The following is a 16213-nucleotide window of genomic DNA, read 5'->3' as shown; positions in this document are numbered from 1 at the left end:
GTTTTTAGATGAAACATATGATAACGCGTATTGCAAATGAAATACTTATGTAATTAAAGAGTGGTCAGGCAATTATTTAATCTCTTAATCATTGCACGTTTTGAATATAAAACAAAATTCAAAGATAAAATATCCTTTGAATTTTCTATATTTGATGATTGTGGTTCCAATAATAGGATTCATATTTGTGCAACACATAATCACCATAGGAAATCCATCTAGAAAGACTACTTTCTCGTTAGATGAAGAAAAATGAATATACAATAAAACAATACTAGGTGATGACCGATAGAATTTAATATTTTTTATTAATATTTAACCAATGAATTAATATTTATATTGGTTCGTAAAATTATATTTATGCTTTAATAAAGTTCTTAAAATTTTGATTTATTCAATTTAGTCTCTTAATTTAGTATTCGTAATTTATGTTAATCCCTAATTTTATTTTTGTCACAAAATCGTCAACAACATATCAATATAGACTAACGATAATCACACTAGATTTTCTAATTGCGATTTGATGTGATAATTAAAACTTTTTTACCTCAATTTTCTCTTTATCATCAAGTCTTTAAACTCTAATCCTAAGTTTGCTTAAGCATTTTAGAGGCTTCTTAATAAGTAAATTAGGATAAAAAAAATTTAATTATCATATTAAATAACCGATAGAAAGTTTAATGTAGCAATCGTTTATCTATTTCAATACATCGTTAACAATTTTATGAGACAAACAGAGTCAAAAACTAACGTAAATTACAAATGTCAAAATGAAAAATTAAATTGAATAAATTAAAATTTTAGAGGACGAAATTAAACTACGAATATAATTTTAAAAACTAATATGAGTACTAACTTTTTAGCCAACTCTAAACACTAAATTTTAAATTTTAAATTTCATACTTTAAAATATAAATTTTAATAATATAAACATATAATATTAGCCCAAATTGTTGACTAAAATTAATAAAAAATATATTAATCCCTTAATATTTCTCCATATAATAATATCACAAGTTGGTATTATATATATTTTAAGTAAAATCTCAAATAAACTTTTAAACAGACTTTAATTTTTAACAAATTTAGCCGCAAATTAATTCTTAACTTTTTATGTTGTTACACAGATTAATTTTTATGTCAAATTTTAATAAAAAGCTAAATAAATTATTTTTTATTATTATTAAATAAAGACATAATATTTTTTAAAAAAAATTAAAATTGTATATCAGTCATTTTATATAAACGAATAATCTTATATAAAATAATTTGTTTAATAAAAATTAATTCAATAATTAAAATTTATTAAAAACTAAACTGTTCTACTAAAAAATTGTTAGAAACAAATTTAAATATTACTCTGTATCTTTTGAAACCCAGCAAATTACATTGGACCACGTGTGGCAAATATGAATGCGGACTTCATCAATATTTAAGTGAGACACGAGTCACACGACAGAACCATGGAAAATTTATGTTACTTTTGTAAAATTAACAAGGAATATAAGAAATTGGAAAGTACAGGTATCAACATATTATCTGTCAATTTATTGTCAACAATAATTAATTATTATATTTTAAATATATATATAAAGAGACACATCCAGAAAATATATCTATAAAGACACTTCTATTAAACACAGTCATAAAATGACATTTTTATTAGACATATCCACGAAGACACTTCCATAAAACAGTTATAAATAAGAATTGGCAGCAATTGGCAGATATGCTGTTGGTAACGTAGCGGGACCGATAAAAAATTTGTTTCTTCAAACACCTTGTCGGATTTATATTTCCAATTTCAAACTCATTTTAGTGACCTTATTTTAATTTTTGTTTTTGTATGTTATCTGTGGAGTTCGAATATGAAACACAGTTAAGAGTCGGAGAGAAAGAGTGTTTCTTCCATGATTGAGGCTTCTTCCTTGCAAACATGTAACTGAGTGCATATATCTGTTGTCTTGAGTAACTTCTCTGCGTTTACAATTGCCCAAGGTCCATACTTAAAAACCACCCTCATGCACTGCAAACAATATCATATTCCCACATTGTTAACATGCTTTCTAGTTGGAAGGTTTTGATCAACAAATTAAGGGGAAAATAAAATTGTTTGTGAAAATAAAATTATGTTCTTGTATACTTTCTATATGGCAATAACAAGTAATGTATTACCTTCTCCTTTAAGTCCTCCATATTGTTGCAAGCCTTCATTAATGCCCTCATTATGTCTATCTGAAATTTCAATATAAATTGTTAGTTATATATTTAACAAAAAGTTCAAGGAAAGGCAATTTCATATATATTACTGTATTACAAGTTTTATATATCTAAAGAATTAAGTTTCTAAAATATTTGCAAGCAAAAAATATCTCTTATGTGTTAACGTAGTTTTGTGGTGCAAGCAAGTTGTTAGCTTCAATGTTCCATAAAACCATCAATTCCAACTATAATAGTAAAATAGTTCAACCATGAAGAGCCTTATATTAATTGTACTCGCCCTTTTAAATTTGTGATTACTAACCTGTGTTTCAGGATCTTTCAACTTAATGAGTATGGCGGAAACAGTAGCTCTGCACTTGGCACAGCTATCTTGTTGAACATTTAGAATGAATGGACATATGTTAGCGTCTTTGCAAAGTTCTTGAGGTTCAATTGAAGCTATTTTTGAGATGAAAAGAGGAACATAATAATCCACCAATTTGGTGCACTGTGAAATGCATAAGAAGAAACCACATACTATAGATTAGTGAATAATATATAAAATGGACAAAGTGTTGATTTTGTTACTAATATTTGTGCTAAAGTTTTGATTCATTCAACATTCAAACAATAACTTCCTAAAAAAAAGTGATCATAATTTTCCCAACAAAAATGGATTTATTACGTTCACATGGTTAAGGCAAGTTAAGTACTGACCTTATTGCTGTAAAACTGCATATAAGAGCAACAATTATGAAGGACACCAACAATCTCATTTTGTGTGTTGTTATCATTAAGATAATCAAGTGCCTCAGCCACGTATTCCTCACAAAATTCACACATACCTGAATCTCTGTTTAGTTCTGCATTTTGAATATGTTATTAATTGATGCATCTTTGTTTCAAATTCCAAAACCATACTATATATATACAGAAATTATTCACTTAACCTAAACTAATGTGTTTGTGTTTGTTCATCAGCTAAGAATCAAATGTTAATTAAGGCTAATTAATTGGAGCTAGAAGAATTATACAAATACAAATAAATAAAAAACAAAAATAGAAAAGTTACCAGCAGTTATTATGGTGATGCTCCATTCATCTGGTTTTGCAAGTTCATTTGCATTACAAGTCCAAATAGCACTCAACACAATCAGAAACAAGAACCCCATTATTCTTCCCTCCATGGTGCCTGAAATCACAACCACTTCAAAATCCCATGTTTAAATTGCATCAAAGTAAAATAGTTATAATAAAGATAAATTTAAATCTAAATAACCTAATATTAAAACTAAACAATTGCTTTTAGAAAATAGCAATAAATATGTTAAAAATGCTATTCTGATTTCCAAAGATGTACATATATGAATAAAAATAAAAAACTCTGGATCCCTAATTAGAAAATTTAAAACTCGTTAGAAGTAGTTACATTTATGAAACTCTATCGTTAAATCGTATCATGTATTATGTCTACACAAAATCATTAAATTAAGGAAGAACTAACTAATAACGCACATGCAATTTTAAAATTTAATTCAAATTTACACAATGTTAATGTGAGGAATTAGAAGACTAGAATGGTACCTTATGAGGGAAGAATGATTGGGCAATGTGTTAGAAATATATGTGTCTGTGCGGTTGCAACTAAATCAAAGAGGACAAGGAAAGAAGGCAAAGAAAGGTAGTTCTTATTGATTCATGGCTGTTTTGTTCTGTAATGTTTTTCTTCCTAGCTGGTGGTGGCTTACAAGATAAAATAAAAAATAAAATTAGACCGGACCGAATTTGATATTTCCTCATAAATCAATTTATTTGTATTTCTTGATTTAGAGTTTGAATACTCATTATGAAAATCTTCTGATAAATATTGTTTCCAATAAATATTAAACCTTTTATCGAAGGTAATTAATTGATTCATTTCATATAAGTCTTTTTGGGTTATTTTGATATTATTCACAAATCAATGTACTAGACAGAAATTAAATTATATTTAAGTACACTACTTTATAAATGTATCAACAAAAAGAAATTAAATCAATACATCGATTGGATGGAACATCTTATTAAAGAAAAAACACATTAAAATAGGGAAGCTTTCTGGTCTTCAAAGTGGTTTAACTAAGAAATATTCTAAAAAACCAACAACAATAATTCTATGAAACCAATATATATAATTACAAAATACTTGGTTCAAAAGAGTGGCAAGTGAATCAAAATTAAGTACTTCTTGAAATCATGTGTAGTTGATCCCAAGGCTATTTGATGCCAATATAGCATAACTTTGTATAAATATAGAGTAAAAAGAAGGGAAAAAGAAAAGACTGTTCTTTAGGAACATGGAAACTATATAACACCAGCTTACAACAGTTAAAGAATTCATACAAATAATCTCTACAAGTAGCATACATAGCAAGCCAAGGGTAAGAAAGAAAACACTAGTTAGTAGTATACATAGCAAGGATTTCAAACCAATCAAGGTAAACACAACAAACAGTAATTGAAAGACCAAGTCCATTTCTCATTTTTTTCTTTGTCTTGGAAACAAGAGATTGCCACCAAATGATATTGATTCACCTCAAGTTCAGCATTGGCTTCTTTTTCTTTTGTTGCTTTGTCAAAAGAAGAGAGAATCTAGCAAACCCAAATTTCTTTCTCTTTGCAGAAGAGAACTGTGGATGATGACCATTCTCTTTCTCAACTTGCCTGTCAAAAGGTTGATCTGGGTCATAATAACTATGTTTGCCGAGCATCTGACCAAGCGACACCTTCCGTTTTGCCGAGCTTCTCCTTGCTTCGGCCGAGCTTCTCCTGGCCTCAAAATCATCTGGCACCATTAACTTCCGGCTCAATATCTGTCCTATGGATAGGGTTGGGTTTAGAACAGGATTCACTTCACTGTTTTCCAGATTTAGCCCATTCACGTCGAGCAATCGCGAATCTCGACGGAGGTGAGACGGGTATGAATTCTTGAATTTGGCAGAGTTGTGTATAGAAGAACGCCTTTTGTGACCATCGGATCGCCACTTCCTTAGAGCCTCTTCAACTTCTAGCTTTCCTCTATTTGCAGCTTCTACCCTCTCCAAAGCTTCTTCTAAGGCCTTCTTGCTGGTTTTAACTTCTTCTGTTGCCTCCTCTACCCTTTTCAAGATGTCCATTTTCGATAAGTTTGCTTCGTCAACTAGAAGCATAGCATCAACGATTCTCTTCTTGGAATGCTCCTCGGCATCTCGAGCTTTGGCAGTAAGGGCAGTGTACTCCTCAAAGGAAAGAGTAATCCCATCATGCTTTTGCTCACCATCTCCGGGTGAACTACCATGTGATAAGGCTTTGATTTCTGCGAGCGCGGCATCTTCGGCTGCTATAGCTGCTTCCTTCATTTTCCTGGCAGCAACCAACCTGATCTCGGCAGTTCTTATCATAGCCTTGGTCTGCTCAATCTCAGACATTGCTCTCATGACTTCTGATCTCGCTGCTTCTCCCATTTTCTTGAAATGATCTGCCTCGGAACTCAATCTCTGTAGCTCTTTTGTGATATCGGAAGGATCATCTAAACTGCCCTTAATTTCAGCATCTTTTGCAACTTGTAGTTTAATTCTAGTTTGGTTTAGCTCTTCCTCAAGTGAAGATATTTTTGAAGAATTCTGAGTTAGCCTCTCACGGGTTTTCTCTAGGGAGATCCTTTCCTTCTCTAACTTCTTGTTAAGCAATTCCACAGCAACCCGCACATCAGCGATATCATTTGTAGTCCTGTTCAGGTTCAGTTTCGCCTGCTTCAGTTCCATTAATATTGAACCCGGAGACGATGAAATACAACCTTCATTTGAAAGCTGAAGAACAAGATTGGCTCGGTTTTCCTTATCCTCTTCTATGTCCTTGACAGAAGATACGTTATCGCAGACACTCATCTGAAGCCTCAAATTTGCTTCGGATTCTTCATTCTGAAGCTTTGATTTCAAGTTTTCCACAAGCTTTTTGGTACTTTCGAGTTCTTTCAAGACTTCAAGTGTTTCCCTTTCTTTTACTATTAGTTCTTTCTCCATAACTGCTGCTTGCTCTTCCAGTTTTCCAGGGTCAAGCTCTTCATTTTGGCGCTGCTTGAAGAAAAGAAACTTTCACTAATTAGCTCAATAGTCAATACAAATGACTTAAAAGTTGGAGTAAAATGAAGATGTATAACATTAGAGAATAGAGATTGGTAACAGAGAAAGCAATTTTCACTTATTACTGTGAAATTAAATATAGGATTAATTATGAATAATTATCTAACTTTCATACTAATTACTTAAATAGTCATCTAAAAGAGTGAATTTAATTGGATGACTAAGTGAGTAAAAATTAAACTACTCTCAATTTTTATGATTTGTTTATAGGTATGCAATAAACATTCACAGAAAATTAGACTACCACCATAATAGTGTAACACAAATTAAATACCGACATGCCAAATATTAGAAATTTATGAACAAATTGACATTACAACTAGCCATAAATAGATAATATATGAATTCTGGATCACAGAGAAACATAACAAAACCAGAACTAAAAATTGAAAATAAGAATATGATCCCATTTACATTGTGCACAGAGCACACAAACTACATAGACAAGATATAAAGTTGGAACATTTAGGATCGGAAACCCTAGGTAAAGGCATTAGGTTGTAGTAGGAATTGGAAATTGTTACCTGAAGTAGAATGTGGGAATTATTGGGAATAGGTTTCCAGTAACCAAGGCCGCCAAATCGAGAAACAGCTTCCTTGACGGATTCAAAAGGCGCCGATGTATCAATCTCAGCTCTTCCACCACCGTCAAGCTCCATGGAATGAACAAATGAACCGTTGAGCTAGAAAGAGAGAGAGAGAGAGAGAGTGAAGAGTGCAGAGTGAAGAGAGAGTGTGAGTGTCTGTGTTGTTGAGAGCTGAGAGCGGAGTTATTGCCTTCAATTTCGAGAATGGGACCCACAACAAGTAGCGATTGGGTGGGGACAAAGTTTTCTCTTCTGTCAACGGTAACAAGACATCACATTTATTTATAATATTTAAAAAGAAAAAAGAATTGAAGAAAGTGACAACAAAGCTCAGATGGTCAAACGTGTTCAGTGTTCACAATTTCACCGTTCTATACTTCTATAGTTCTACTAACACCAACAAAATCTGACTTTTTTTATTTTGATATGGAGAGTCGGTGAAGGAGTTTCACAGTGCTATGGGGGTTTGGGGTGTTTCATTAAGATGTGACGGCGTTGTCGAAAAAATCGGTGGCACCAATGGAGAGACGGAAATCGGTGGATCCGATTTCAGGGCGTGGTAGGTGCACAAATCGGTGGCATCGATTGGTGACCTCCTTGCCACGCGTCGCGCATGCACTTGGCTTCTGGGTGGCCCCGTGACTCTCTATCCGTGTTTCACCCTCCAAAACCCGTGTTTCACTCCCTCCCAACACTATCTCTTTCACTTTCACACAAACTATTCCTTTCTGCTTATTCTCAACCCCATCGTTTCACCATTGTTGGACCACAACAATCTTAGTGAAAAATTTGAATAAAAATGTCAAGAAGACGAAAAATTAAGGAAGTAAATCAACCAGAGTTTCATATTGTTAATTATCTTGGACATTCAAATTATGTAAGTTTTTATTTTTTAATAATCTGATTTAATGATAATAATAGTGATAATTTTAGATTTTATTAGCAATATATATTATAATGGCACTAAGTAGAGATTAAACATATATGTATGTATGATTTTATTATTAAGTGGTTAGAAATAGAAATTAAAATAGGAATAAACCTTGTATGTATGTATGTATGTATGTATGTATGTATGTATGAATGATATGGTTAGTTAGTAAATTGTACCGGTGAGGGTGAACTGGGTTTTTTTTTATGCATATTAATTAAAATAAAATGAAAAAATAAATGACACATGTAAAGAATGAATGAATGAAAGAGAAAGAAAAATAAGATCTGTACATATTAGATTGAAATAGGTGGATATTGATATATTGTTGTTGTTATTATCAGTATTAGTAATTGAGTTTAATTAATTATTATGATTAATAATAAAAATTTAATTAATTATTTTATTTATAATCATTAACAATTGAATTTTAATTCAGTAAAATTTAGACAATAAATTAGTAATAACTAAACTTAGATTTTATGCTGTGTTAAATAATAATAATAATAATAATAATAAAATTAGTATGTATGTTGTTTGAATAATAATAATAATAATAATAAATTAGTATGCTGTTTTATATGAATAATAATAATAATAATAATAATAATAATAAAATTAGTATGTATGCTGTTTGAATAATAATAATAATAATAATAATAATAATAATAATAATAATAATAATAATAATAATAATAATAATAATAATAATAATAGAGGCTGATTTACTGTGTAAGGTTAATTAATTTCTATTATAAGGTAATGAATATGATTGAAGGATTTTTGTATAACATATTTAATGTGTATGTTTGAAATGCAATTATGTTGGGAATTAGTTATAATGAACATGTTAAGGATAATTGTGTTTTTGAATAATATAGTTATATTATACTTGTTCTTATAACGAAAATGTGATATTGTAGGCTTCAAGGATGTTGATGTGTGATCATTTACACCCGCCGGATCCATACAACCAAATTGTTGAGTCACAGTTACGCGAGACTGGATTTTATTATGTATCCCAAATTGGAGTTATTAAAGGTCAGTCAGCAATGATTAATGCTCTGATTGAGAGATGGCGGCCCGAGACTCACACTTTTCATTTTCCGGTTGGTGAGTGTGCCGTGACCTTGGAGGATGTGGCGGTAATTCTCGGTCTGCCGACAAATGGTCTTCCGGTTACAGGTCCGACCATGAGTAGCTTTTAGGCATTGGAAGCCAAGTGCTTGCACCAATTTGGAATTGCACCGAGGAAGACGGACTGTAGAGGGAGCTTTATAAAATTAAAGTGGTTTAGGGGTTTGAAAGATCGTATAGTGTTGAATGATGATGTGCACATGCAGATGTATGTAAAGTGTCACATAATATTGTTATTTGGGACAATTCTGTCACATAAATGTAAATTCAAACGAAATGTAAAAAAAGGTAACTACTACTCTTCGGCTGGACCTGCACTCGGTCCACCACTTTGACGACATCTACTGCGACTATGGCCCTCGGCACCGCATTGCTTGCATCGCCTCGGGCGACGCAACATACGAGTGTCCATCTCATTCAAGAAGCGGGTCATCTTCGGCCGACCTTTGGCTACCCGTCTGAGGAACGGGTTTCCAACGAATCTAGGTCCATGATAAGCAGGCCACGTTGCCGGATTTTCCAGTGGTCTAAACCTAGCCCTGTATACTCTTCGAACTTGGTCCATCTTGTAAACGTCATTAACGTACACTTGCCAATCCAACCTCTGATTTGCACAACACACAAACACGTGTCGACATGGAATTCGGTCAACCTGGAATTCACCACAGTCGCACCGATGGTGGCGTATGTCAACTGCATACTCAACCCCACTAGGCATCTCGCGTACTTCGAAGACTTCATTTTCTCTATCAAAATAGCTAACCTGTATGTTATCTGATGCTCGTTGATTTGCATGCAGCTTGGTTGTCACCATCTCAGAGAACACAAGTCCAGCATTGATTCGGGCTTCAGCCTCGGCTCTTTTCCTAGTGAACAACTCATTCAGTCTGTAAAATGTAGCCTTAACAAGTGCAGTGACTGGGAGATTGCGTACACCCTTTAAGACAGAGTTGATACATTTCACAAGATTGGTGGTCATATGACCCCATCGGTAACCACCATCAAATGCCAAAGCATACTGCTCACGAGTAAGGGTGGCAGTGGGGCGGGTAGGGGCGGGTTTTAGCCCTACCCGACCCCACCCCGCCCTCCTTGCATTCCACTACTACCCGCCCCACCCCTACCGCGGGTAGTAAGCACCTGTACCCTAACCCGCCCCCACGGGTACCCGCCCGCCCCTACCCGCCCCTATAAAAATTAAATGACATTTTATTTTTTACACATTTATTTATAAATTAAGATACAAACTTAAAATTTATAATTAAATTAAAATACAAACATAAGATTCATATAATATCAAATAACTTGAAATTTAAAAAGGTCCATACAATGTCAAATAACTTAATTAAAATACAAACATAAAGAAATTACATCGTTAAAATATTAAAAAGTCTTCAATCTTTATTCTTGATCACTTTCCACACTTCATCATCATTAAAGGTTTGAAGATCAAGATTTAAACCTAAAAATCAAAAGAGATAGCAATTAATAAAATAATTACTATAATGTAAAAAATTAACATAAATGAATATTAAGTAATATGTCACCTTTATTCCCTAAAGCTGCCCACAGCCAACTTTGGCCACACATTAAAGCTTCAATTATGCTTTCTTTGAGCTTTCCGTGATGAGGAGAAATCACACGACCACTTGTACTAAAAGCAGATTCAGAAGCAACAGTGGATACCGGAATGGCATATATATCCTTGGCTATTTTTGCCAAAACTTTAAATTTCATTTGATTGTTCTTCCACCATTTCAAAACATTAAAGTTAGGATCATTTGGAGGATGAATGTCCTCCTCAAGATAATGATCAAACTCAACATTCACACATGAACCCCTTATCATCTTTCTTCTTTTAAGATACACCATATAATCATCACCCCCAAATACGCTTGTATTTCCACTTTCATCAACTTCTTTTGTACCAATATGTGACACATCAGAACTCATTTTTTGATTGTATTCATTAACCAACTCATTACACAACTGATGAATTCTGTCAACTTGCTTAGAACATTCTATTGGATCTGGATACATTTTTCCAAATTGAAATTCAACCCCAACCATCTTGTACCTAGGATCTAAAACAGCAGCAACACCCATAATGCCATGAATCTCATCCCAATACTTCTCAAATTTCTTCTTCATACTAGATGCCATATTAGCAATTAAAGAATTACTAGAAAGTTGCCATTCATCCAATGAGACTTTTATTTTACAAACGAGAGTAAAATAAAGATTGGCAGTCGGAAATTTAGAACCAGAAAACAGTTGAGTAACATCATAAAACAACTTCAATCTATCACATATTTCCTTGGCAAGTTCCTACTCCTCATTACTTGGCACAGTTTTATATTGGGGTTCCTTTTGTCTTAACCTAGGAAAGACAGCTCTATACAACAATGCAGTGTCTAACATCAAATAAGTTGAGTTCCACCTAGTCGGACAGTCAAGAACCAATTTCTTAGTAAATGGAATCGCTGTTTTAGCACACCAACTAACAAAAGTTTTGTTCCTTTTCGGCGTTGCAGTCCAATACAATACACTACTATGAATCTTTTCAATACTTTCCTTAACTATACTCAAACCATCCTTCACAATCAAATTCAGTATATGAGCACAACAACGCATATGCAACAATTTACCCCCAACATCAAGAATGAAGAATCTATCCGCCCCAACAATTCATCTATCATAGCATCATTAGTAGAACAATTATCCAATATAACAGTAGACAGTTTTCTATCAACATTCCATTCTAACAATATTTTCATCAATGTTTGAGTAAGAACTTCACTTGTATGGGGACAAGGAACATAACAAAAGCTAAAAAATAAAACAAAGATGCATGAATTTTAGATGTCAACATACTAATACAACACAATATATAGAAGTTTATGAAGTATCTCAATAGGCGCATTTGCAACTTCCACGAACTATCGATATAGTGAGCTGTGACAACCATGTAACCTTTTTCTTGATTGGAAGTCCACATGTCGCTAGTTATTGCAACTCTGCTATCATTTTCATCTAGTTGAAGAGTTAGCTTCAGCTTCTCATCCCCAAACATCTTCAAGATGTCTTTCCTAACCGTGTTGCGACTAGGCATTTTAAATGTTGGTTGCATTGATGCAACCAATCGCCTCAGTCCATGGTGGTCCACACAACTCAAAGGATACTCATGCAGTATAATCATTTCGGCGACACACTTTCTTGTCTTTGAAGGATCAAACACAAAGCCATCTTCATTTACTTTTTGCACATGTGCTTGTTTTGCTAGTGATTCAACAATTGATGATTGCCTTGAGTTCATCACTTTTATTCTTTTACAGTAGCGGTCCACATGGTTTCTCAATGACTTAGTACCATTCTTCGGATTTGCACTAAGCACACTCTTGCAAAATTTGCATTTTGCCTTCCATTCACCTTCAACTTTAAAACAATCAAAATACTCCCAATAAGCACTCTTAACATTAGCCTTATTGTCACCTTCAACAGGATTTGATCCTTCTGGATTTGAGGTATTATTATCCGTTGGTTGTGGAGTTTCTGAAGTTGGATTAGCATTACTCTGAACTTCAACTTCAATATCGGTAGGAAAATTATTGCTTTGTGTGTCTTCTCTAGCATTACTAGCCATGAAATTATCTTAACAAACCTACATTGAAACTACCTATATCAATAAAATTAAAATTACTGAGGGTATAAAATTAACATAAATCCAACCAATGAATGCATAAAGATCAGAATGCATAAGTGAAATAGTAGAGAATTGGAAGTTTAAGCCACTAAGATAAGTAAACACAAATTGAAGTACACTAAAAATCATAATAAACCACATAAACCACTTGACATAGTCATTGAACTATGCAGCAGGCAACCACAACCAGAACCAAAGCAAAATGTTTTTTTTTTCCTTAAAGCACAATAGTTGAATGAAGAAGATATAGCTTTATAAAATTTCCACATGAAATGCAAACAAGATCAGCTCGTTTCAATTAAGCATACAAGATTTTTCATGCAAAGTAAGAAAGGGAAGAGCCATAACATGTATCTTGAGGGACAGAGATATGCAATACAAATATTGCTATTGTTTAATATTTAGCATTAGCTTTAAACTCTAGAAATTCCAACCGCTAAGTAATTCATGGAGAATAGTAGCAATTTACTTTTAAGGATGCAGTACATTTTCTTTTCATCGATTTGATATCCTTTACTTATTCTGGTGAGCTTAATCTCGAAAAGCAGCAAGTGTTAATGCAGTGGAAAAATGAGTTTTCTTTTGCTTTTTGGGTACAACATAAAGAAAAGGACAAAAGCTTAAATCTTAGAAACCTCAACACCTATCTCATCCACCAATAGTTGTAGTCCATAATAATGAGGTGCATGTGTATATGCTTCCAAATTTTTGCAATATCATAATGCTTAGCACAAAACTCAGCAAGTTAGTTAGAATAAGCATGCATTGTCTTCACCATAGGTATGCTCTAAAATCAACTTTCAGGGGAGTTGCCATCAAAGTGGGAATTAGATGCATGAAGTTTTATAAAGCTATGGTTAATCATTAACCAACCACAAATTAAATAGATCAAACTTTTTAAATATTTAAATTAGAAATATATGAAGTTCTTTGGTTACAATAAGCAAAAAAATAGAAGAGAAAACACCACTCTTATATTAAAATTGGATCTGTTTACATTTATAGCTGTAAATGCTTGAGAGGTACAAATAAATTGGAAATTTAGAAATGTCTATACTGTATCTTATAGTATCACATAATGTCTCATATCATATCTTAAAATATTACATTATCAGTTTATCTCTTAGGATTCATGTTTATATTTTCCTTATACTTCAGATTTGTTTCTTCATCTAAATAAGATTTGATTTTGTAATATTATTATAAATAGGGAATAGTGCTTTGTATTTTGTTTTTGTATCATAGCACAACATACTCAATTTGACCCACACCTATATATTTTTATACTACAGATAGTCTTAATTCTCTCTTCTATTTTTCCGTTATTGCCTAAAGTCCATAATCTGAATATGGCATTACAATGGTGTTATCTTTTGTGGTTTATGTGACTATTATGCTAGAGTTTCATATAAATTGATATACAATATTTAAATTCATCACTGGGCAGTTGGCACATCAAAAAGGCTCAAATTAAAATTAACAAGCAAACAGGGAATACAGTAAAAACTCTAAGTCTCTAACTAGTTAAACTCTAACTAAAACTATGAAATTAAAATTAATTAAAGCTACAGATACTGTGAAGGCAATCTCTAGGAGAGCAGCGCAGAGACAGCAAACAGGGAAACTTACCACTTGGAGGAAGACGGTGAGAAAGACGGGTTCACTCAGTAGCTTCGGTAGTGCAGCAAGGAGCCAATGATGAGTAAATTCGAGGGTTCAGCAGGGCGACGACACGGCGCCAACAGGACTACAGCGCAGTGGCAGCGACTCGGTGACGGGCTCGGCAGGACGGCAGTGCAGCGACGGCGACAAGCTCGGCGGAAGGCTCGATGGCGCAGTGAAGGTCACTAGATCTGAGGTTCACTACGGAGAAGAGGAAGTTAATTTCCTTCCCTCTTCAGTCTTCAGTCTTCTCCGCTAGGGTTCTTTGGGGAGGGTGAAACGCGTAAATGGAATGGAAAAATGAAATGAGTACAGTGTTAGGTTAGGCTGGTGGCTATAAGGAATAGAAACCCTAAAAACTTAAATGATATATATATATATATGTACTCCGGGGCGGGTAGGGGCGGGTTTAGCCTGACCCCGACCCCGCCCCGCCCCGCTCCGGGTCGGGTTTAAACCCGCCCCGACCGGGTTGGGGCGGGTCGGGTACCCGCGGATTCGGGTACTCCTGCCACCCCTACTCACGAGGGATCCGATCAAGCCAGTTGGTGTAAGCCTCACCCCGTTCCTTTAATCATTCATAGCGCATCTGGTACTCTCTGGTCGTCATCGAGTATCCTATGAAAAACATTCAGTCAACTATGAACAACATTCTATTTGATCGTACTTACAATAAATTCAAAGTTCATTCTATTCAAACTTACCAATGTTTACGATAAGCTTCTGCAAGTAAGGTGCCTTGAACTTCCTCAAGAAGTTGGACTCAATATGCCGGATACAAAACATATGGAAAGCTCTAGGAGGAGACCACGCCCCATTACTTCGTTCAATAGCTGACCTAATCGAATCGTGTCGATCAGAGATAAGTCTCACACCATCACGTGTCACCACATGTTGACGCAGGTTGCTCAGAAAATAGTACCATGCATCAGAAGTCTCTCCCTCCACTATGGCCAATGCAATAGGCACGATGTTGTTATTACCATCTTGTGAGACTGCAACCAATAAACAACCCTTGTATTTTCCATACAAATGAGTCCCGTCCACCTGCACCACTGGCTTGCAGTGTCTGAAGGCCCTTATACAGGGGTAATAACTCCAGAAGACTCTATGTAGAACATGTATATCAGGAACCAAATCATCCCCCTGGTAAGCAGGCATTGTTTCAAAGTGAACCACTGCTGATGGCTCTTTGTGGCACATGGTCTCAAACCATATGGGCAAAGCTTCATACGATGCTTCCCAACTTCCGAAAATTGATTCGACCGCCTGCTGCTTTGCTAACCAAGCCTTGCGATAACTGATGGTATAGTTAAACTTTGACTGGACATCAGCAATTACTAATTTCACCTTTATAGACGGGTCAACCTCTACCAACGGCTTTATTGCTTCTGCAACTGTCTTGGAATCCAGCTTCGAATGGTCTTGAGAAATAGTAGACCTGGTACAAGTGTGACTTCCATTGTACCTCCTTATCTCCCAACAGTACTTCTTCTACATTTTGGTTACCCTGATCAACCAGTCACAACCATTCCCATATTCTGTACATTTGGCATAGAATGTCGTCGGTTCCGACTCATATACCCGATATTCCACACCTCTCCGGATGGTATAATCTTTCATTGCCTTGATTACTGCCTCCCTTGAACTGAATTCCATCCCACTGTGAACTCATCATCCGCCACAACAGGAGGCGCTGCATACATCAAAAGTAATAAATGCTTCATTATGTACTCAGTAAGAAGTCTTTTATTACAACTCAATTAATAAACACACTTTACTATGTAAGATCGTTATAGTCTTATTTTTCGCTATTCCAGCTACGTAAAGA

The 16213-nt window shown here is 34.3% G+C and overlaps 3 protein-coding genes across 5 annotated transcripts; all 3 read right to left on the bottom strand.

Annotated features, from left to right (window-relative positions):
* Nucleotides 1-1611: 1611 nt before the first annotated feature.
* LOC112729388 (uncharacterized) lies at nucleotides 1612-3945 on the bottom strand. 2 transcript variants are annotated; one of them, XM_025779612.3, is made up of 6 exons: nucleotides 3787-3945; nucleotides 3275-3394; nucleotides 2920-3065; nucleotides 2525-2710; nucleotides 2176-2235; nucleotides 1612-2026 (listed from the first exon to the last, which is right to left on the bottom strand). In XM_025779612.3, exons 2-6 carry the CDS (start codon nucleotides 3387-3389, stop codon nucleotides 1880-1882), a joined length of 654 nt encoding a protein of 217 aa, XP_025635397.1. In that variant the 5' UTR covers nucleotides 3390-3394; nucleotides 3787-3945; the 3' UTR covers nucleotides 1612-1879. The 2 variants fall into 2 exon arrangements, with proteins under 2 accessions (XP_025635397.1, XP_025635398.1); XM_025779613.3 differs by having other exon boundaries at nucleotides 1692-2026; nucleotides 3275-3409; nucleotides 3787-3913.
* A 584-nt stretch (nucleotides 3946-4529) lies between these two features.
* LOC112728142 (WEB family protein At2g38370) lies at nucleotides 4530-7377 on the bottom strand. Of its 2 annotated transcripts, none has more exons than XM_025778172.3 (2): nucleotides 6887-7377; nucleotides 4530-6293 (listed from the first exon to the last, which is right to left on the bottom strand). In XM_025778172.3, exons 1-2 carry the CDS (start codon nucleotides 7019-7021, stop codon nucleotides 4773-4775), a joined length of 1656 nt encoding a protein of 551 aa, XP_025633957.1. In that variant the 5' UTR covers nucleotides 7022-7377; the 3' UTR covers nucleotides 4530-4772. The 2 variants fall into 2 exon arrangements, with proteins under 2 accessions (XP_025633957.1, XP_025633956.1); XM_025778171.3 differs by having other exon boundaries at nucleotides 4530-6296; nucleotides 6887-7212.
* A 7579-nt stretch (nucleotides 7378-14956) lies between these two features.
* On the bottom strand, nucleotides 14957-16005 carry LOC112730486 (uncharacterized). The gene is made up of 3 exons (XM_025780570.1): nucleotides 15967-16005; nucleotides 15087-15876; nucleotides 14957-15000 (listed from the first exon to the last, which is right to left on the bottom strand). Exons 1-3 carry the CDS (start codon nucleotides 16003-16005, stop codon nucleotides 14957-14959), a joined length of 873 nt encoding a protein of 290 aa, XP_025636355.1.
* Between the last annotated feature and the right edge of the window lie 208 nt (nucleotides 16006-16213).

The sequence above is a fragment of the Arachis hypogaea genome, chromosome 12 (genome assembly GCF_003086295.3).
Source record: "Arachis hypogaea cultivar Tifrunner chromosome 12, arahy.Tifrunner.gnm2.J5K5, whole genome shotgun sequence".
Lineage (NCBI taxonomy): Eukaryota > Viridiplantae > Streptophyta > Magnoliopsida > Fabales > Fabaceae > Arachis > Arachis hypogaea.
The sequence above is the reverse complement of the archived record's forward strand: the minus strand, read 5'-3'. Positions and strand labels throughout refer to the sequence as shown.